The sequence below is a fragment of the Manduca sexta genome, chromosome 22 (genome assembly GCF_014839805.1).
Source record: "Manduca sexta isolate Smith_Timp_Sample1 chromosome 22, JHU_Msex_v1.0, whole genome shotgun sequence".
Classification (NCBI taxonomy): Eukaryota; Metazoa; Arthropoda; class Insecta; order Lepidoptera; family Sphingidae; genus Manduca; species Manduca sexta.
Window position 1 is genome coordinate 11,168,112 of NC_051136.1, and position 22,179 is coordinate 11,190,290.

Below are 22,179 nucleotides of genomic sequence, written 5' to 3' on the forward strand. Positions count from 1 at the left end.
ATTTTTTAGTAATATTTGGCAATAGTAGCTAAAATTTATTATTCAAACGTATAATAGGATGCTTTCGTTTTATAAGTGCCGTGAATATTTATTTCAAAAATATATAATTATAATATACTCGTATGTTTTAGTCGAACGAATCAAACGACTCAATAGGAAGCCTGCCGAAATCAATGAACCTGATCGACTTCGGCAAAAACACCGGCCAAGGTAGCGTAAGAGTCAGTGTGTTAGAAGCGTTTGATCCGCTACTAACCGAACAGAATAATCCTGGTGAGTGGTTTGTGTCTCATTGCGCTGTGGACTTAGAACTGAGAGGAGGGACAAGGTTCGTGCACACCCTGTATGAAATAGATAAAAATGGAGCCCCTGCATAGCCGGTAACATAGAAAGGGTTTTTCTATGGTTAATTTTTTTTCGTTAAATGCCAGTATTGCTGCTAAATGTAACGTTAATATGGACAATTTATGATAAAAAAGTTTGGTGTCACTAATTGAAGCACGAATCACTTGTATAAAGACAGCATACTCATTTTTGGGTCCACATTCATTAGTTCCATTGTGTCTTTAATGTAAGTGTTACTTCCATTTGATTGGTACAATATGCATGTATATGTTTTGTTCGTTAGATAATCATTTATGTATTTCTTTGGAAATTCATTGTTTGAGTTTAAAGTGTGTCTAATTTGTGTGATCATTGCTACTGTGAATTCATTATCTATACTATTATATAAAGCTGAAGAGTTTGTTTGTTTGTTTGTTTGTTTGTTTGTTTGTTTGTTTGTTTGTTTGAACGCGCTAATCTCAGGAACTACCAGTCCAAATTGAAAAATTCTTTTTGCGTTGGATAGCCCTTTGTTCGTGGAGTGCTATAGGCTATATATCATCACGCTATACCCAATAGGAGCGGGGCAGTAATGGCTAACCTCAGGAACTACCGGTCCAAACTGAAAAATTCTTTTTGTGTTGGATAGCCCTTTGTTCGTGGAGTGCTATAGGCTATATATCATCACGCTATGACCAATAGGAGCGGAGCAGTAATGACTAATCTCAGGAACTACCGGTTCGAACTGAAAAATTCTTTTTGTGTTAGATAGCACTTTGTTCCTGGAGTGCTATAGGCTATATATCATCACGCTATGACTAATAGGAGCGGAGCAGTAATGGCTAATCTCAGGAACTACCGTGTTTGAACTGAAAAAATCTTTTGTGTTGGATAGCCCTTTGTTCCTGGAGTGCTATAGGCTATATATCATTACGCTATGACCAATCGGAGCGGAGCAGTAATGAAACATGTTGCAAAAACGGGGAAAAATTATTAGTTTTGAGAGCTTCCGTTGCGTGCGCTGCGTAAACGGTTAAAGTTATGCAACAATAATGTATGACGGGATTATTCCTCTTAAAAAGTTCTAAAAAATATATTATAAAAAAAATTCACCCGCTGCATTTGTCTGCCTGAACGTGTTAAACTCAAAAACTACTCAACGTATTAAGATGAAATTTGGTATGGAGACAGTTTGAGAGGCTCCCGGGAAACTACTACTTTTATAACGGAAAACTTTAGCCTGAAAAACTTTATAACGCGGGCGGAGCCGCGGGCAAAAGCTAGTAAAAGATAAAAATATTAATTTAAATCGATGATATACATCAATAGTTACTACAAGTTTTGGATCAACCATAAATGGGCTTACCATCGAGGGTCATACGTTTTGGGAGGGTTCAGCCTTGTGATCGATAAAGTAAACTTAATGCGTTAGTTGATAAGACACATTTTGGGAATTTTCAGGCTTTAATCGACTAAAATACCCACGCTTTAGTCGATAATCGGGTTTAATTTTCAATAGCATAATTTTCATATTATACTATTATATATGGACAGAGTACGTAGTCGCGAGCGAGGGTTCCAGCAGCGTCTATGAGGAGTACGATCCGCTTGACTTCCTGTATGGAGAGACTGAGATGCGAGATGCGCCGGTATACGCGACTATTAGCAAGCGAGAGACCAGTATGTTGCCGTCTCCACCTCCTAAGTCGATAACGACTGTGCCCGCTGTCACACTGAGGTCGACTACTGTGAGTATTTTATACTCTAATATATACATAGACATATGTGGTACAATGTAATAAAGAAATAAATACTATCATTGGAAGAATACCTTTACCGCATAAGGAGCCGCTCAAGAATTACGTAACGCAATTTTTTTGGTACACCCCACCACCCCTGTGTAACGCGCCGTAACGTTTTCCTGTACGCCACCGCCCCTCCTCCAAAAGTTACGTAACTCTAAGTGACAATTTTTTTTTGGAATATTACCAATTATTTTACGCAAAATTCTGGAAAGTCGCTAAAATACCTTTGTTATTGTTTTAAAATAAAAAAATAATGTTACATAATGCTTTGTACGGAACCCCCCCTCCCGCCCCTGTAACGCATCGTAACGTTTTACAAGAAAGATTGCGTTACGTAATACTTGAACGGCCCCTAAGGTGTTTGGCTATATTTGTTCTTATCAATAAGACAACTGAATGTGAGATTCCATAAATAACTTATGTTTCAGAATAAACTTTACGATTGCATAGTTAAAGTAAAAACAAAGAACTACGACAGCGAACACAAGGCGTTTTTGAAAATGGTCTTGGATGTCAGAAGTGAGTATACCACAAAAATATTTATATTAAAACTATTATTTCTAAACGACATGTTTTTTACCTAGAATTTTATAGACGAGACATTTAACAGTCTTACTTATAAAAAAATCGCAAAGCTATGCTTAGTTAAAACACAAATTTACTCGATCAGCTGTCAGTCAAAACCCGCCATCTTGCCTATTAAATAGGTTTAAATTAGGAACCAGTGATGTTTTTGACTGCTATTTAAGCAATTCTTAACCACCACAAGATTGTAAGTGTATACTATCTGTAGCTGAACATAGAAGCGACAATATTTAAATACAATCGATAAATTTTATTTAATTCACGAATTAACGTTTGCAGAAAGGTTCGTTCACACCGATGAGAAAACGAATCCCGGATACGTGATAGCAGCGCGCTCCGGGGGCAAGTACCCGCCGAACACAAGTATAAAGATTCTAGTCCACCACGCTCACACCGATGAGCCCATCACCTTCACATCTGATGGTGAGATAATTTTATCTATAGCGATTAATATGTGGGACATAATGCCGAGACAAAAACACCGTCTTCATACAAATTACAGACGTAAATTAAGTAAAAATTTACTAAAACTACGTCTTTATAAAACGACGCCTTACTCCCCTGACTGCACATACGCCATTTTATTTCCTTATTCTCTTTCTCCCTCTTTCCCATACATCCCTCTCACTCCGACAAATCACGTTCCGTTTCCCACATATATGAGGAGTAAAATTTAAAAAAATATAAACTAGAAAGATAGAAAAATGGTCTGTGCATTACAAAAAATCTTTTGCTTTTTGATAGCCATTGTTTTTACTGTCTCATTAATAATTTTAATTATTCTTTTTTATTTCAGTGGAGTCGACTGTAGAGCATGTGATATTAACTGTAGTTTGTTCTTTAGATGAAGATATAAGAGATGATATGTCTGAATACATGTTAAGGGTGAGTTTAATATTATAAAATAAATATTTATCGATTAAAGATCTTGCAGTCTAGCATACTTATTAACAATTTTAATAATTTTTTTGCTTGAAATGTATCTTGTAAGTATTCTAAATATGAAAGCATCGATAATTTTTCAGGTGTGGGGCGCTAAAGAATATCTTACTCCGGGCAGTTCGCTCAGCGAATACGATTACATACGCGAGTGTGTTCGTCTAGAGAAGGACGTGACTTTATGCCTCGTCAAAGGCAAAGACAATGACCTAGCTAGGACGGAAAGAGATGATGCTAGGGATGCACACCTTACATTAGACGATTTGTTACCCACCCAAGGCGCTGCTCCTACACTATCGTTCGATAATTTATCAATTTTGTTAGGTTAGTATATTTTTTCGCTAATAGCTATATGCAATTTAGAAACTGGTTATTACTTATTGTCGATTATAATCCCTAATTTTTTAGATGTATTCTCAGTTATATTTGTAGCTTGCTGAGCAGCGATTGTTCAGTAGTAATAGTTTCGTAAAACGTATAAAGCAACACTTTATTTATGAAAGAACCAATAATATATCGATAACTAGTGACTTATAAATATTTACAGAAACATTGGAAGGTGAGCTGTCCCGAGCAGTAGGCGTGGTTAGCGCGGAAGGCACGTGCTCTCCGAAGGCGGTGTTCCAGGCGGTGAAGGCCATCTGCGCACTCGCCGGCGGGATAGAGACCTTGCATGTCACGCACACGCTCAATGCGTTCGCACAGGCGTGTAATGGACAGGTGAGCATTTGGTGCCTCTAGAAAAAACTACAGTCTAACTTATTTAAATTATTCTACTAATTACAAAAACCTAGTTCGAAGGACTCTGAAAAAAAAAAATGTAGTAATTTGAGGGTAATAACTGAGCTTACATAATTTTGGCTTACAAAATATGAGATACTAAATCTTAAAGAATTTGAGTAATTATTGTGTAAAAGTGACGTTGAAATGTTAGCAAACAAAATGTAAGGTAAAACAGATGTTAGTAGTTGAGTGGATTGAATATACAATGTGTGTGTGTGTGTGTGTGTGTGTGTGTGTCAGGGCGGCGGCGTGCGCCCCGAGATCGAGAGCGAGATGGGCGCGTACTGCTCGGTGTCGCTGCGCGGCGCGGGCGCGCGCGAGGCGGTGTCGCAGCACAGCGCGCGCGTGCGCGACGCCGTGCGCGCGCTGCTGGCGCTGTACACGCGCGCGCGCCCGCGGGACTTCCGCCTCGCCGACGCGCATCACCCGCCCAGCAACCCCGCTAGTCAGTATACATATTTTTCTTAAACACGTGCACGGCAAAGTGACCCTACTGACGGTAAGCTGAATGGGGTTCAGATAGAAAGTAGACTGACGAGCGATTACCCCTAGCCAGTCGACCCAATTATGTCGGCTTGTTACTAGTCACTGACTTTTCACCATTCTTACTATTCACCATTCTGGTTATACGGAATACCTTGATCTACTTCTTTATGCATAAGATAAAACCCGGAGCCTTGTTATTGTAATAAAATAATAACACTGACATCAACATAATGATACAAGACATTACACATGACAAAAAAATGTTTTTGATGCAATACAATCTTATAAATGCATTAAAATGTATAACACTAATTACCTTTTGTTACAGAAGCAGTACCAGCGCACACAATAACCGAAACAACCCTATTCTGCATCGAAGCGGTGCATTGCCTGCCATTGTGTTGGAACCACGATGAGTACTTGTTCCACGTACAAGTATTTCACGGGACGCGTCCTATGAAGACTATACGGTTGACACAAACCTCGAGGATAGAATGTGGTGGATTCTATCCTAGAATTATATTCGATACTTGGTGAGTGACATATGTAGTGCGTAAATTATTAAAATCGATTGTTAAATGTTTTATCGATTCTAATCGACAACTTTGTAACGATAAAGATCTAACATGTTATGTAGAATGTGGCTTTCCACGTATATTATATTTATTAACGACGGCAATTATTACAGGCTAAATCTCGAAGATCTACCAGTAAATTCACTACCGCGTGAGGCTCGACTAGTGCTTTCCTTTTATGGTCGCACACAACGCACGGTAGACAAGGAACATCAGAACAACAATGAGAACCAACCGCCGACAAACGAGGCGGAGTCCAGTGGCGACGTGCAGTACGAACACGTAGAGCTTGGCTGGAGTGCTATACAGTTATTTGATTACGATGGGTACGTAGCTCTATGATGTTTGGTTTTGTATATTTTTATCGATGTTACAGGTAAATAGACTAAGGTATGTGATAGGATGACAATATTGTTTGTAAGTATATTGACGATTAAAAGGCTAATTGACTTAATCGATATTTTATTGCGACATAAAGTTTCATACACATTTAAAACAGCATGTTTTTCTGTTTTTTTTTTAACCTAGTTACAATTATTCGAAAAAAAAAGTCGCTCAAGTCAATTAGCCTTTCAACCGTCGATATGGTCTGTCGATTTTTTAGTAATTGGGTGTATCTGGATAAAATGACCTTAAAACGTATTAGATGGAATAAATTTACCGTGCTTTAACAAATAGTTACAATGTTATTTATAAATTTGAATCGATTAAATATCGATTTTTTGCGATGATTTTCCTCGATGTCAACCAATAGAACATATTTGAATCACAACATAAAGTGTTTGGTCCCCCGCGCAGAATGTTGTCGTCGGGCACGTACGTGTTGCCGCTGTGGCCGACCAACAGCGACCGTCGCGCCGGGCCCGCGCCGCCGCTCATGCACGCGCCCCCCGGCCCGCACCCCGTCGTCAACATCGGTAACCACACATCTAAACACATTTCAATATATTCATTTATTTATGATATCAGCCCTGTAATATATACTGTCCCACTGCTGAGCACGGGCCTCGTCTACTACTGAGAGGGATTAGGCCTTAGTCCACCACTCTGGCCTAGTGCGGATTGGTAGACTTCACACACCCTCTAAATTCCTATAAAAAGCTTCTCAGGTATGCAGGTTTCCTCACGATGTTTTCCTTCACCGATAAAGCAAGCGATAATTCACAAAGAATACACACATAATTTTTTAGAAAAATCAGAGGTGTGTGCCTTTGGGATTTGAACTTGCGTACATTCGTCTCGGCAGTCCGTTCCACAACCAACTAGGCTATCGATGGCTATATTCATTTATTTATTGCACTTCATATAAAATATGTAAAGGCGGACTTAATGCCAGAGGCATTCTTTACTAGTCAACCTGAAGTGGTGCAGAGAAAGAACAATAGAGATATATTATAATTTAATTTATTTATTTACACATTGTAGACATGGTATACAGCGGGCTTAATGCCATGGGCATTCTCTCCTAGTCAACCTCGGGATGGCGTAGAGAGGACGGACGGAGGTCCATAATAAAAGAAAGTGAAAAACACATAATAAGAGTAATAATAAACAAATATATGACATAATTATAAAATGTACCAGATTTATTTAATTTAACCTAGAAGCACAACTTGTACCGCGTACCTCATATGGATTTATCAATTTCTCATTTTCATTTATGTTATTTCTAATTTGTGCATATCGTGTTGACTTCAAGAATGTTCGAAACATTTTGAACGTTGTAGTGTATAACTTTATTTTATGAATGTTAAATGTTTGTAACCAGTTTTATGGACCTAATAAAGAGAAAAAAAAAATCCTAAACAAATACGTACCGCCTCTAGAGGCCTTAGACAGAACTTTCTTCAGTTTTTTTCTCATCTATTTCGTTCGCTTTGAACCTGTGTCTGTGTGTGTTTTTCTCTTAACGTTGAATATAATGGAAAGACATCTTGTCTAAAGCCCTAGATAAATTAATATTTTGTCGATAATATAACTGACGCCTTACTTCGTAATTTCTTCATATTTTTACTTAATATAATTAACTACAATATAAATAATCTGTAATACTTATAAAAGTTTATATTATAATCCACAGAAATCCCAGCCTACTCCCACTCCGGCGTGAAATGGTCTACTGGCGAGGAGGGTAAGCAGAAAGTAATGTCGCAAGACGACCTGCCAGCCTTCGACAGCTTGGACGGACACACGCAGTCTCAGCTGTTGCATCTTATCGAGCAGGGCGCGTATCAGAGGATGCCTACTGATTGTCGTGAGGTAATATTATGTATAATGTTTTGTTAATCATTTTATTTGTAACTTTTTATCGATAATCTTTAATAGCCTATGTCTTTTCGAAGTTGTTTAATTTACAAAAATCGATCGAATGATGGAGTACTACATAGTTCATGATTGAAAGCATAAGACTGTTTTAAAGGAGCAATTTATGTACTCTGTATATATTTGTAAATACTTGTGACCTATGTAGGTTGACATCGATATCGATAATAATTGATTAAAGCACTGATTATGTTTTCTGCATTTTGTGAGAGCTATCCTGCCTCAATCCTTAAAATTTTCTTCACATTTATTTCTGTGATAGTTATCGATATTAAACATCATTATTTATTAACAGATAATGTGGGAGAAAAGACAATACCTGGTGCAACTGCCCGGCGCGCTGCCGCTAGTTCTCTTAGCAGCTACCAACTGGTATGGAGAGCATCGCGAGCAACTAATAACTCTTCTGCAATTATGGGAGAAACCATCGTCCGTAAACGCAATGCATTTATTGTTGCCTTGGTAAGTACATAGTTTGATTTTCAAGAAAGTATTGTAAATACTACATTTACTACAGACATTTTCGATTTTGAGCTTAAAATAATATAATTTACCAAGGCTTTGCACTATGATTTTTAAATTATTACTATTATGCTGTTGGAACTCTTTATTAGTATTATAGGTCAAAATAATAATATGCATACGCAATATATTGTTGCTACATAAGTTTTTATCCATAAAATCAATATTATTTTAAACACAAAATCCTAATCGATGCATAATAAATCAATATCGAATGAATTGCAAATCGATACTTTTTTAAATAATATCGAATATGTTCAGTGAACTTAAACCCTCCCTTAGTAAAAGACACCCATGTCCAGCAATATTATAGTAGAGTTCTGGTATTATTGTTTATTATTATGTGCAGCTTCCCAGACATAACAGTTCGTCAGACGGCAGTAGACCTGCTGAACGAGATGTCGGACGACGATCTGTGCCGCGTGTTGCCGCAGCTTACACAAGCGTTGCGGCACGAGACTTTTGAGGCCAGTCCTTTGGCAGGTCAGTGGGGAACCTATACTGCCATGCTAAGGTCAAAAGCGGTATCTCAAAAAAACAACAAAATCTTGATAGCTTAAAGAAATACCCATCCAATGAACTTATAACGGTATCTAGCTTAGAACTTGTAAAAAAACCTTAAATGAGTTTCTCTATCTCAGTTTTGCATACAAAACTAAAAAAACTATATTTACAAACTTCGATTATCTCGTAATAAGTTTTCCGTGACATACCGCTTTTGCGTTTAGCATGGCAGTATACTGCGTATTAGTATTCTACTAGTATAAAATAGCTTTCTAAGTTTTATATTGTGGACAGCAAATAAATGACTGTAATCGACAGCAAAATTGGAATTGTACAGTAATTTCTATTAGTAAGCATTGGAATGCTACTGCATGCCACTGTATTGGAAGCATGATGTGCGAACAGGTTAACTGTTCTGGTTTATCTCGCTCCCATAGCTTGTCTTTGCAAGGTGTAAGTCTTGAATCATTTATCAGTTATTTAACGTTAAGGCCTTACACATACGTCAAAAAAGATTTTTGCAAACTTTGTTCGACCACTCAGATATTGTTATCGATAAGTGTAATTATTTTTTTGTATTAAACAGCGTTAATATCGATATTACAGAGTTATTATTAGCGCGGGCCTTGTCTGCTCCCGCCGTCGCCCACCGCTTGTTCTGGCTGCTAGTACATTCACTACCCAATGTGCCTCAGGTAATTGCTATAATTAAATACAGTATAATGATAAAGAAGTATTTTGAATCATTAATGTGTAGTTAGGTGTTTTTATGAACGAAATTTACGATTACACATTAGTCATCTTCCCGGACTAGCGTGTAGTATATGACAACACTCTTTTTCCTTCGGAGGTTGAAAATAGTCAGAATAAAATCGATTAAAATGATTTATCGATTCCACGTATAACTTAACACTTGGAATATATCTTTTACCAGGCACCAGGCCAAGAGTTTCTCGGTATATCGCTAGAGGAAAACGCAAGTGAGCCTCCCGAGACGGAAATTTGTATGACGGCTTCGTGGCGATATCGACTATTGTTACGAGCGTTGCTAGCTATATGCGGAGAGAATTTGAATACGAGGCTTCTGAGGCAGCAACTGCTTGTAAAGGTTTGTATGTTGGTGTTTTTATCGAAAATTACTATCGACAGTAATTTTATGTTCCTTGCATAAACTACAAAATAATATATTGTATGTAGTTAAAAACATAGTAACGTTTAATATAATTTTTAATTAGAAACGAAAAAATATTGTAGTCGTAAATTTGTAACTTGCAATTTATTATATAAGTCGACATTGTATTATGTCTTCAAAAAATGTCGTTAATTTAGGTACTTGCCTTTTTTTGATTTTGCGCATTTGTCTATATGTAATACGAAAAAAATAAGGCGGATAAGAGCCAGTAACATAAATTGAAATATCGTTAATATCATTTTGTGTGACTAATATTTGATAATAGTGAAAAATAAAATAAGTAAAGTACGTTATTATTGCGCGTGTGCAGACGCTGTCGGAGGTGGCGCTGTCGGTGAAGCTGGCGAAGGAGGGCGCGCGTGCGCGTGCGCTGAGCGCGGGCGGCGCGCGCCTCGCCGCGCTGCTGCGCCGCCAGCCCGCCGCGCTGCCGCTCGCGCTGCACCACCAGGTGCACGACGTCGACGTCAAGTGAGGCTTCCACGCGACTGCCAACACTGTTTCATTGTACTAGATCATTTCATCCACGAAGATATGCCCCCTACTATCTCTAATCGCTTACAGTGAGCGTCAGCAGCAAAAGTGCATTCGCACACTTCCATGGATAGCGGGGAAAGTGCTTGGATCAACCCCCTTACCCCGCCACACCTTGCAACACCCTCGCTCAGAATGTGAGCGTGAATGGTGTGGCGCATCTTTGTGGATGAAATGAATATGCAATCTATCAAACTTACAAGTTTCACGAATATACATTTGTTACAGATCCTGTTCGTATTTCTCATCGAATACTCTGCCGTTGAAAATTAACTTTATTGGAAGCGACAACGCCATTATTCCTGCCATGTTTAAGGTATAAATATATTCAATGAAGCATTAACTTCGTATCTATAAATATTTTACGAGCTAATGATATTACACTGATCACACCCGCCTTCTTTACAAAAATAATTCCACAATACAACTCTACCACTTTAACATCTAAGATTTACATATGATAATTTTGAGACATTCCAACTTACATCACCAAAAATAGACAGAGTTGCACATAAAAATAAAAAACCATTTAAAACATTTGGTGATGATAAAACGATATTAAATACCCTTTTTTTACTCATAGGTAGGAGATGATCTTCGCCAGGATTCGCTTGTGCTGCAAGTGATCAAAGTAATGGACAGCTTGTGGTTGAAAGCTGGACTGGATTTGAGGATGGTTACATTCCAAGCATTACCCACGAGTGATAACAAAGGTATCGTAAACGCAAGAGTCGTCATTACGTTGTATATTACAACTGAAACTAATATCTAATTCGAAAATTGTATTAGTATTTAGCATAAGGAGAATTAATCGAAATTTTAATTGCCTGTTGTAGTCGTTGTTTAGTTTTCTATTTAACATTAGATTTTTTTGTCTCTGAAACCAAAGTATTTGATTTTTATTTATTGCATTAATTTTGAGACCCGTGCATATTAATATCAATATTACTTTCTCCGTAGGCATGATAGAAATAGTAACGGAAGCTGAGACTCTCCGCGCAATACAGACGGAGTGGGGTCTGACTGGCTCGTTCAAAGACAAACCGATAGCGGAATGGCTCGCCAAGCACAACCCGTCCGAGCTGGAGTATCAACGCGCTCGTGATAATTTTACTGGTAAGTGAGCTATTTTACTATCACTATCCTCTGTACGGTCCTTTACCTTATAGACTACTAGCCTTTGCTCGCCGCTCCGCCCATGTGAAAGTCCCGCTAAATATTTTTAAAATAGCCTACGCCGTACATAAATTTTATGCGTGCCGTGCGTAAATTTGATCGAAATCCGTTCAATGGTTCAGCAGTGAAAGTGTAACAGATAGATATACAGCTACTTTTGCATATATACCTTAAGAATGGGTGAGATTATGAGAGCAAGAACTGTGAAGACATTCGTAAAAACGTTGGGTAAAGCTATATTTTTATTTCTGTGATTTGTCGGTAGTAGTACCGATATTTGTATTTTAATATTAAACGTATGCCCAAAGTAACGTATCGTAAAAGTTAAGAAGAGATAACACTTTGTCTTATTACAAGTTGATTAAATTCTAGCTGTCACACGTCTATTACAACTGTTTATCGATAGTCGATAATCTTAACTTTTATCGTAGTTTCGGTGAATATTTTTTTTGTGATCAGTATTCGATGTATCATGTATTGTTTTTTGCAGCATCATGCGCCGGATACAGCGTGGCGACGTACCTGCTCGGAATCTGTGACCGACACAATGATAATATAATGTTGAAGACCTCGGGCCATCTGTTTCATATCGACTTTGGCAAATTCCTGGGAGATGCGCAAATGTTTGGCAACTTTAAAAGGTTTGATTGGTTCAATGATAAACGTGATTTTGATAGTATCTTGGAAAATGTGTTACCCATATACGTAGATTATTTCTAACCGTAATGTCTAATATAAATAAATTATGACACACAGAAATAATTACCGCTGTATGAGTTAAACAGGGTAAGATAATTGTAAATTAATTTTTAGTTAGCTTATAATTTTTTTTACTTATGACATATCTAATGTTTCAATCGGCCCTGATACTGGGACTCCACTTAGCGTATTTCTAAAATATTTGCTCCTTTTGGGCAAAGCAATATCGACTTTTTGAATATTCGATCAAATACTACTGGACATAATAAAATTTAACATGTCTCAGGATGGCGAGTGCAATGAACCAAACAATACTTTGTAATTCAATGTATTGGATAGTGTTTTTACTGTTTATTCGTCGTATTACTTACCACCAGCCGAACGGCAAGCTCGTCCCGTCATTCAAAGCAATAAAAAACACTTTAGCGAACGGCATGTTCGTCCCGTCATTCAGCAATAAAAAACATTTGAAGTGTAGTGCACGCGTACCGTTCTGTGCCGCAGGGACCGCGCGCCGTTCGTGTTGACGCACGACATGGCGTACGTCATCAACGGCGGCGAGCGCCCCACGCAGCGCTTCCAGCACTTCGTCGAGCTCTGCTGCATGGCCTTCAACATCGTCCGGGCGCATCACGACCACATACTCGACCTGTTCGCGCTGGTCAGTATCACAACTTTATTATGATTAAATGATAGCATAGAAAAATAAATTGGTATTTTGAGAACTAGTATGACTTATTGCATATCCCAAAAAATAGAAATACTTTATTGTCTATATAAAATTACAAAACTTATAATATCTCTACGAACTTTATATTTGTCATAAATATGGTTTTTATTTGCTTCGGACCGTTGCTTGATGGTAGTACCCTATACTGTATGTATTGTAGCGACCATTGTACAAGATATAAAACCCGCGATAGTGGTTCACGAAAGTGTGTCGCGATCCGAGATCAACCTTTTTAAACACGCCAGCATAACTATGTTGACTGGTGAGGAACAATCATTTCTTAACAGTGACAGTCTATCAGAACCCATTCCACGTACCAGCAGGTGCAGTGTGGTCATACTGTGCCCCTAAAAAAATATTTGAGTGGTCTATTTGACAGAGTGTAATGTGCGTGTGTGTGTGCAGATGGCGCTGTCGGGTGTGACGGGCGTGTCGCAGGCGGCGGCGGGGTACGTGCGCGAGGCGCTGCTGCCGGCCGCCACCAACGCCGAGGCCGCCGCCGCCTTCGCACGACTCATACACTCTTCGCTCAAGAGCAAGTGCGTACACGACACGACATACATCTTAACACCTATTCTACCACTTACTAATGCTATCCAACCATACATATTAACGTGTATTCTACAATGTACTAATACTATCGAACCATACGTATTAACGTGTATTCTACAATGTACTAATACTATTGACCAGTGACGTAGCGTTCATATAACGCGATTCCAGCCAGCTTCCCTTTATACAGAATTTATGCAGAATCTAATTATCGTTAGAACGATTTGCAGCCCACATTTATGCATACTAGAACCTACATGTTGTGTCGGATTGTCTTTCGGAAAATATCACTTTTCGCCACTGCTGCTGACAATACATTACCAGTTTAGAATATAGTACGGTTTATTTTGATGGCACCATAGTTTTGATCCGTATCTCTACAACGAATAATAAAGAATTGCGTCAAATATTAGTATCGAAAAATTAAAATTTTTCCATAGTCGTTAGATAAGACTATACTTCGAAAAAGGGGTTCTTACTACCGATTCCCATATATTTCTGATACACACTGTTTTATGGCTACACGATTTATGATTCGAAATTTACACATCCGCAATATTTATGCTGACATATTTTAGTTCTAAATACGCTAACCGGAATGTTCGGATTTCCATAAACGGAAATATAAAATATTCGTGTTAGGAGTACTATATTCATTTATGTAAACCGAGATAAAATTAGAATAACACTAACCATAATGGTTAACGATAATTATTTGCAAATCATATTCAACAATAACAAATTGTAAGAAAAAATAAACAGTCTAACATGGTCTTACATACTTTAAATAATCTCTTATTTGAGTCATTTAGCACGCCGTTATATAGTTAATACTTAATGTTTTTAATATAAACGTATGTATCAGGTTCACTCCAATTAACTTCTTCCTTCACAACCTGGCACAACTGCGAGCCAGCGGCGACCAGAGCAGCAACACTTCAGAGCTACTATCATTCATGCCGAGGACGTACACGTACGTATTGTGAACGATCACGAGAAGATCCACGAATATATTGTGTAATCATTTTTATTGCCCAGTTTCTATCTTAAGTTAACTCATTGCGTTCCTCATCGGAATGCCTTGAGGAGTCGTAATTTCATTTTTCCGTAATAGGAGTAATCTAGAACAGTTACATTACAATAGTAGTCATTTCCTCCAACGGTCTATCTGTCCATGGAGGGAGTGACTACCTGTGTACTATTATAATATCATGTAAATAGTATAATCTATATATATTATATAAAAATGAAACCCTATTTCCCTTGGTCACGCCATCACGCGTGAACGGCTGGACCGATTTAACTATTTTTTTTTGTTGTGCTTGCTATTGTCAGGACAAGGTTCTTATGAAAGAAAAAGATAAAAAATTGCGCGGAAAATTAGAAATTTAAGAAAACTTAAGGTGGTAGCTCAAGGTCCATTTTCATACATTTTGTTTCGGCTTTAATCTGGGTAACTAAACAAGTATTGGCAAGTAAAGAATTTAAATTCACGTCTAGTTAGTGATTAGTTCTCGCAGTTGAAGAAAAATAATTAATAATCATGGATATTTCTGCCTTTAAAATTTCGTCATATTAAATTTTAAAGGCCGAAATATCCATGATTATTAATTATTTTTACATTTTTCTTTCAACTGCGAGAACTAATCACTAACTAGACGTGAATTTAAATTCTTTACTTGCCAATACTTGTTTAGTTACCCAGATTAAAGCCGAAACAAAATGTATGAAAATGGACCTTGAGCTACCACCTTAACGAAAATATTTGATATAACTGTCAATTGTTTGAAATAACTGTCAGCGATTGACAGAATGCGCACTGCAAATTCATAGTTAAGACGGGACAACGTCTGTCGGGTCAACTAGTAATTAATATTTTAATTCGTAGTATGGCGCAAGAAGGTCGCATAGTGAGCGTAGAGTGTCTCGGCTACGAGAAGCGCTACGACCCAGAGAAGCACTACGTGTACGCGCTACGCATCTACAGACAGGGACAGGCCACGCCCTTCGTGCTCTACCGCTCCTACAAGCACTTCACCGAACTCTACCAGAAGATTTGTCTGCACTTCCCTCTGGCTAAGGTTCATAGGTGAGCGGTTTCTTTTAGCACTTCATTGCATCTGATTTTAGGTGAAACCCAAGCACAAGTCGATACTAATACTAATATAATCGGCATAATTGTGCCGGGCTACTTGATTACGTCTTTACATTGTACTTAGAGGACTTAATATAGTAGTTAGATCATTTTATAAGAACTGTGCAAGCTTCAAGGTAAAATTTTCTATATAGAGGATATTTTTGTATGAGATTTATGATCGATAATGTAACAAACTGGGAATTGCTTTTAAACTATAAGACGGTAGGCTCACTTCGTTCTTTATACGACATAGATAGGGCTTGTATTATGTGTACATTTTGTTTTAAGCATACACTTGTATTTACTTTTGTTTACATAGTTACGAGTGTAATTACTGAACATAATAAGATTTAACAGCTCATGTCTCAGGATGGCGAGCGCAGTAGAAAACCAAACAATACTTTGTACTTTAAGGTGTTGGATGGTGTTTCTACTGTTTATGGGCGGTCGTATCGCTTACCATCGGGCGAACGGCAAGCTCGTCTTGTCATTTAAAGCAATAAAAATATAGAATAAAAATAACATTTTATTTACGTCTATTTTAGACTTTATGAGCACTAATAAATAATGTTGCGGTGTTATAAAGATATGTAAGAACATCTATAAGATTACGCGGAATGAAAACATATTGATAACAAAAATGATAAACTTGATGCATGGAAAGAATTCCCGGTATCGATTCGATTATCACTTATCATCTCATCATTAATTAAAGGCGTCAGCATTTGACAGGTTAAATTGAAGTAACCTCTTATCAAGAATATCATTACTGTTTATTATTTATACATTAATGTCAAATACAAAAAAAAAACAACATAATTTACAAAACAGTTATTCGTGGGTGGTATACTATCTTAAAATCTAATCACATACTTATTCAATAACATTAAAATAAACGTTCGTGCACATCATTTTCACGCATCAGTATTATTTTTTTCCTTGTTGAAATTGTAATTTAAATCCATAACTCGTTGTTTGTTTGAAACCTCCGTGGTTTTTGTGCTCTTACTGACTTGTTGTCTATGCTGTGACACCATGTCCCAGCTGCCGGTGTCTATGGGTTCGATAAAAATGACGTCACCAGTACCATGGTTTTGTTTTGTCGCTGGCTCTTGTTTGGGCACAGTTTTCGGTACTTCAGTGTAAGGTGGCGGGCCGCTGCTCCTGCTTATTGAGCTGTCTAGAGTATTAGTTGGATAGTTCGCTGGCTGCGACAACGGGTTCGCGCTTCTCTGTTGCGCTATATTACTCGTTGGCGTTATCGCGCTAGTACTTTGCTGCGGCGGTTGTGCCACCGGTGATTTCGATTTCTTTTGTTGCTTCTCTCTCTTCGCATTTTCTTTAGCTTCCTGCTTTGCCCTCGCTTTTGCCAACTTCTCTTGTTTCGCTCGCTCTTTTGCAGCCGCCTTCTCTCTGGCTTTCTGTTCGGCTAGTTGTTTCTTCCTCAATTTTTCCTGCTCTTTTTTGTTTTTAGCATTAGGCACTACAGTCGTTACACCGTTTGTGCTATTTACCGGTGCTCTCTGTTCTTCTCCTCGTGGGTCTAGTGAAACAGTCGGTGTACTGTGCCTCAAATGTGTTGGTAGATTGTTAGTTTTTGTTAAATCGCTGGTACTCTTTGTAGGTCTGATTTCGGATGTCTCATGGCTTCGTGGCAACTTGACCATGGACGGAGTAAGTTTTTTCGGCGGTTCGTAAACGCGGTCGTTCCCTGTAATAAATATTTACTTTACTTTATCGTACGGCTGTGTACGTGGGCCTTCGTAACCACGTGACGCGTGACTTTTATCTCTTATAATCTTTGAAAAATGTAATCAGAGTGTTGTTTATTTATGGATATGAATCATTTTCCGCAATAATGTTGTAAATTCATGTACAAATTTTCCCCCTTGGTAATTTAGTCGGTGTAAATTGAGTTTAAATTTTCTAGTGGCGGCATTGGAATGCCAATCTCTTCTAATTATCGATATTGATTCGTTACAATATCGGTAGTACTTATACCGTATAAGTGTCTAAGACTCTTTAAAAACAAACGCCAGTAGCTATGAATACCTTAGTGGTACACAATTCTGACGATCTATTTACGATTATCACACTTCTTGCTTATTATTATTTTTTGTTTAGTAGAGCGCAGTCTTACCATTGGGTTTAATTTGTCATAACGTCAATTTAACAAATATCCTATTACTTAAAAAAAAAAAACTACTTGCTTGAGTATGTTTCGACATAATTTGTCACCCTGATATACCATTGATGGATTAAGATAATGTGGGTTTTTTTAATCGCATACATACTCTAATTCCAGTAAAAAACGTTCACGCTGTGTGTTAAAATCACAAGCCATTTAAATATTTTTTTAATTATGCACTTTATAAGAACTAATACAACGGAAAGATTACCAAAATATTCATCTCTGTTTGTCCTGTAAGCGCCTGTGATGCACAATCCCGGCTCGAACTCGGCATGCTCTTTGCTGTGCCTTTTCGAATTGAAAATGTTCAGGGAAGCTTTGAACCCTCCGAGCTTCATCATAAGGGCTACGCACGAAATACCACAGAAGAAGGCTAGTGTTGCTATGTAATGTACCGTATTATCCACTGTAATAATACAAATTGTTTCATGTTAGTGGAAAAAAAAACTTTGAATCATTCGCATTAAGAGCAAAATCGATAAAAAATGTACGTATAATTGCAACAGACACTTGAATATTAAAAAAATGTACTCACAGTTTTCTGGATATCTCAATATTGCCATATGTCGACACGTTAAATAAATTCACAATATTTAGATTCGCATTGACAATAGCGGTTCGTCCATAAGTGTTTGAATCAATACATATACTAGGTAGATAAGATAGGACAGTTTCGCGCCCGACACAGTTCGAATAATGACCGTAATCTTATCTTACGCTAAAATACTAATCACAAGTGATTGGGAATACTGGTATAATTTTAATTAATGTGCTATGTGTACGTACGGGAAGTACCTATATGTATCGAAAAAGATAATATAACAATACAATACAAGATAAAAACAAATAAAAGATACAATAAAATGCAAGATAAAAAAAATATAACAATACAAAAGTGTTTATTCAGGGGCAACTAACATAAATGAATATTAGTTTTTTATAGTTTTGAGAAAGCAATAATTTTTAAGTCCCTTACAATGGTAATTGTTTTGACCATTAAGTATGCATTTACGTGTTTCCCTCTACGTCCGTAATCAGATAAATATTTATTACTTCTCATTAGCATTTCGTAAGTTTGTGTAATGGGTTTATCCAGCTTGCCAGATTAGTACATTTTTAGTACTTGTTTGTTGTAAAAGACGACCGCGACATATTTTTTTTGTATTTCACAATTTATATTGTCTAATCTAAATTAGGCTAAAGATCTTTTTCTTGTATTAATATTAGAAGAATAAGATAAACGGGACATGATTAGGCAAGCGCTAATTCCACCAGCTAGTGATGGCAATTAATGCTCTTTCGAATTAATTTCATTAGCATGCTAATTTTCATCTCTTAGCATGCGATATAAACATGCTAATGCCAATTGCTAATATAACTCAAGAATTAAAATTGTGTGCATTTTAAATGGCGAAATATAATTCGCAAATTAAAATACACCATAAAGAATTTGCAATTTGCGCGCAACCAACGGGCTAAATTTAATGCTCAATTTTTTTTATTTACCGGCAATTTACTTTCTATTCATTTAATAAATTAAAATTATATGATATTAATTTGTATATTATAGAATGAATATTATAAGTATCTCATAGAATGTGCAAGTTTTTTATAAAATTTATTTTAATTCTCTACTCAGGTATAATAGATATTATTGTGTGCAATATTATTCGGCCTAATATTCGCAAATTTTCCGAAAATATAAACAATTCAATGAGCTACTCCGCGCAACGCATCTCTCACACCTTTTTTCTTGCTCACTCCTCCATTCATAACAGGCCGCGTTGGCATTAGCATTAGCATTTAGCACGAATTTATTATTATTCCTGCGGGCGCTAAGGAAAGCGCGCACGCTCGCGCTACTATTGCGAAGCGCGCTAACGCACGAATTAATTAACACTACACCAAATTTAGCAACTGTATTTAATTTGTGAAATGATACATGTGATTTAGCATGTTAACAATTAATGCTAATGCTAATTAATCCAACACTACCAGCAGCAGAAAAGGCTGCAAACTTCGTCATTTATGTTCAGGACTGTTAATAAATATAAAAATGCATACTGACGTTAATGGCAGTTATGCTGGTATATGTACAGTATATTGCATCCGTGGAGAACCTGTTTGGCCTAATACAGTGCGATTGTGCTCGTTATTTATTGGACATGTTATCAGTCATGGGCGCCGGGGTGCAAGTAGGTGCATATGCGCCCCCCTGCCCAAGAGTAAGTCACACGAAATATAAATCTGCAACAATGGGAACAGAGGTTTTTTATGATAAAGAATTTTTAAAAACCTGCGCGATTGGGATTTGAAAAAAAAAACTTAATGATATTATGTAGTAAAGTTGCGTAGGTGCAGATGCAGCTCCTTAAAACTAATCTTGGCGATACTCATGTTTACAGTCCAATATACAGTATGAAGATATAATATTTCTCCTCAGCTTACCATCGGGCCTGCACGTAGGCCGCTCGAACACAAGGCAGGTGGCCGAGCGTCGTTTCGGCGACGTGCAAGCGTTCCTCACGTCGCTGTTCAGCCTCGCGGATGAGATCGCGCACTCGGACCTCGTGTACACATTCTTCCATCCACTGCTGCGAGATCAGCAGGATGTCGAGCCGCAGAGGTTGAAGAAAGGTCTGTATCCCAGTGCCGAAGCGACCATACAACCCGATTCCTACCGACTTCCCTTTAGGTTTATTTTAAGGTCTTAGTTTTTGTTTTCTGTTAAATTGGCCGCGTTATGCTACCTAAGGACAATTCGTTTTGCCTCGGGTTACCTTTTGAAAAATGTCACCCTTCGCCACTTCTGTATCCTAACTGTTGTTCTATATGAAGTATTTTTACCTAACCATCGAAGGAAGGTAATGGTTTAAAAACGCCTGTTTGCTTTCGTAAAGCAATTTAACTGCTCGTCCAGTAGTGCTAGAATGCCATTGTCAATATTTTGGCTACACCAACAATCAATGCGACGCTACTCAAAGCTAATTTCAGACCGGTTATGAAGTTTGACGACAAAATCTATACCTTATTAATTGGTTTATTGTGCATGCATGGTAGAATGGCTGCTATGTGTTTACTGCGCAGTTGCTATTAACTTGCAGAATATTATCCTTAAGTTTGGTTTGGTCCCTCACATAGATTACTAGTAATCAGAGCAAATCTGTAGCATATATTATTTAGATTTAAATAGGATTTTATTCATCATATCTATATGATATAAATTTAAAGCGCAATCAGATTGTGTTTGTTTATGACGAGCAATAAATTGATCGGTAATACTTTCTCTACCTAATTGACGAGACAACAAAAGACTGTTGTAAACACAAGTGCATAAGTTAGTATAAAGTTTATTAATGTTTGATGCATTTATTGTTTAATTGTCACTATAAAAAAACACAGTTTAATCCTAGTCATATAAATAACGAATGTTTGTTAAGTTGTACATTTGAAGTATTCACCAAAACAGCTGAATGATGAACTAAAGTTTGGCCACAGACTAGGATTAATATATGGGGTCACTAACATCCGTTTTCAATAAAAGATCCCGATCTCAATCTTCAATCCGATCCGAGAATGAACCAATCATAAATCTTTTGTAAACATGTCGAAAAAACTTTGTTCTGATTGGTCCATTTTTGAGATAGATTGAAAAAAGCGATTGGGATCGTTTATTGAAATTGTAAGATGATGTGATTGTGTATTAGGAGAGTCGGTGGAGCAGCAGCCCAGCGGCTCGGGCGCGCTGAAGATGTCCGTGCAGTACGCGGGCGGCGTGCTGTCCGTGCTCATCCTGCACGCGCAGTCGCTCGCGCTCACGCAGCAGGGCGTGCCGCCCAACCCATACGTCAAGGTGACCGCCACAGCCCAGTGCCTCTATAGACAGACCCATAGAGGATATCTTCCGAAAAGTTTACGCCTGCAGAGACATAATATGCTCCAGTGCAGTCATTGGGGAGAATAATATATTGTTATTACTTTTATAGTTAAAGAAACAATAATCTGATGAGTAATTAACTCGCTTGCTCAACTGATAGGAACTTGATAGGAGTCGATACAAGTAGGCGCGTTTGAGTGTAGTTTATTTCTCCCCAAAACTAATTGACCGCGTAAAACGTAGCATACG

At 37.6% G+C, this 22,179-nt stretch overlaps 2 protein-coding genes across 3 annotated transcripts in view; one reads left to right on the forward strand and one right to left on the reverse strand.

Annotated features, from left to right (window-relative positions):
• LOC115442166 (phosphatidylinositol 4-phosphate 3-kinase C2 domain-containing subunit alpha) overlaps positions 1–22,179 on the forward strand; it is a 32,597-nt gene that overhangs the window by 8,693 nt on the left and 1,725 nt on the right. Inside the window, exons 6-32 of one of the 2 annotated variants that reach the window (XM_030167154.2) lie at positions 132–273; positions 1,879–2,072; positions 2,558–2,648; positions 2,994–3,137; positions 3,511–3,599; positions 3,740–3,977; positions 4,201–4,373; positions 4,677–4,881; positions 5,251–5,455; positions 5,611–5,823; positions 6,296–6,414; positions 7,578–7,756; positions 8,115–8,281; positions 8,691–8,824; positions 9,452–9,540; positions 9,780–9,953; positions 10,348–10,505; positions 10,797–10,884; positions 11,152–11,281; positions 11,529–11,684; positions 12,235–12,385; positions 12,948–13,104; positions 13,579–13,712; positions 14,591–14,698; positions 15,614–15,814; positions 20,497–20,690; positions 21,761–21,906. In XM_030167154.2, the coding sequence (XP_030023014.1) occupies positions 132–273; positions 1,879–2,072; positions 2,558–2,648; positions 2,994–3,137; positions 3,511–3,599; positions 3,740–3,977; positions 4,201–4,373; positions 4,677–4,881; positions 5,251–5,455; positions 5,611–5,823; positions 6,296–6,414; positions 7,578–7,756; positions 8,115–8,281; positions 8,691–8,824; positions 9,452–9,540; positions 9,780–9,953; positions 10,348–10,505; positions 10,797–10,884; positions 11,152–11,281; positions 11,529–11,684; positions 12,235–12,385; positions 12,948–13,104; positions 13,579–13,712; positions 14,591–14,698; positions 15,614–15,814; positions 20,497–20,690; positions 21,761–21,906 (4,179 nt within the window). The remainder of the gene's footprint in view (positions 1–131; positions 274–1,878; positions 2,073–2,557; positions 2,649–2,993; positions 3,138–3,510; positions 3,600–3,739; positions 3,978–4,200; positions 4,374–4,676; positions 4,882–5,250; positions 5,456–5,610; positions 5,824–6,295; positions 6,415–7,577; positions 7,757–8,114; positions 8,282–8,690; positions 8,825–9,451; positions 9,541–9,779; positions 9,954–10,347; positions 10,506–10,796; positions 10,885–11,151; positions 11,282–11,528; positions 11,685–12,234; positions 12,386–12,947; positions 13,105–13,578; positions 13,713–14,590; positions 14,699–15,613; positions 15,815–20,496; positions 20,691–21,760; positions 21,907–22,179) is intronic. The other variant, XM_030167155.2, reaches the window with a different exon arrangement.
• Positions 16,581–18,817, reverse strand: LOC115442170 (bromodomain adjacent to zinc finger domain protein 2A). The gene is made up of 3 exons (XM_030167165.2): positions 18,589–18,817; positions 18,262–18,459; positions 16,581–17,573 (listed from the first exon to the last, which is right to left on the reverse strand). The coding sequence occupies exons 1-3, from the start codon at positions 18,614–18,616 to the stop codon at positions 16,777–16,779; spliced, it is 1,023 nt and encodes a 340-aa protein (XP_030023025.1). The 5' UTR covers positions 18,617–18,817; the 3' UTR covers positions 16,581–16,776.

Coding starts and splice junctions, on each gene's coding strand:
- LOC115442170 (XM_030167165.2), bottom strand. CDS start 18,616: ATGGCAATATTGAGATATCCAGAAAACT. Junction 18,460..18,588: donor ATTGAGATATCCAGAAAACT/GTGAGTACATTT, acceptor GTATTATTACAG/TGGATAATACGGTACATTAC. Junction 17,574..18,261: donor AAACAGAGATGAATATTTTG/GTAATCTTTCCG, acceptor TATTTATTACAG/GGAACGACCGCGTTTACGAA.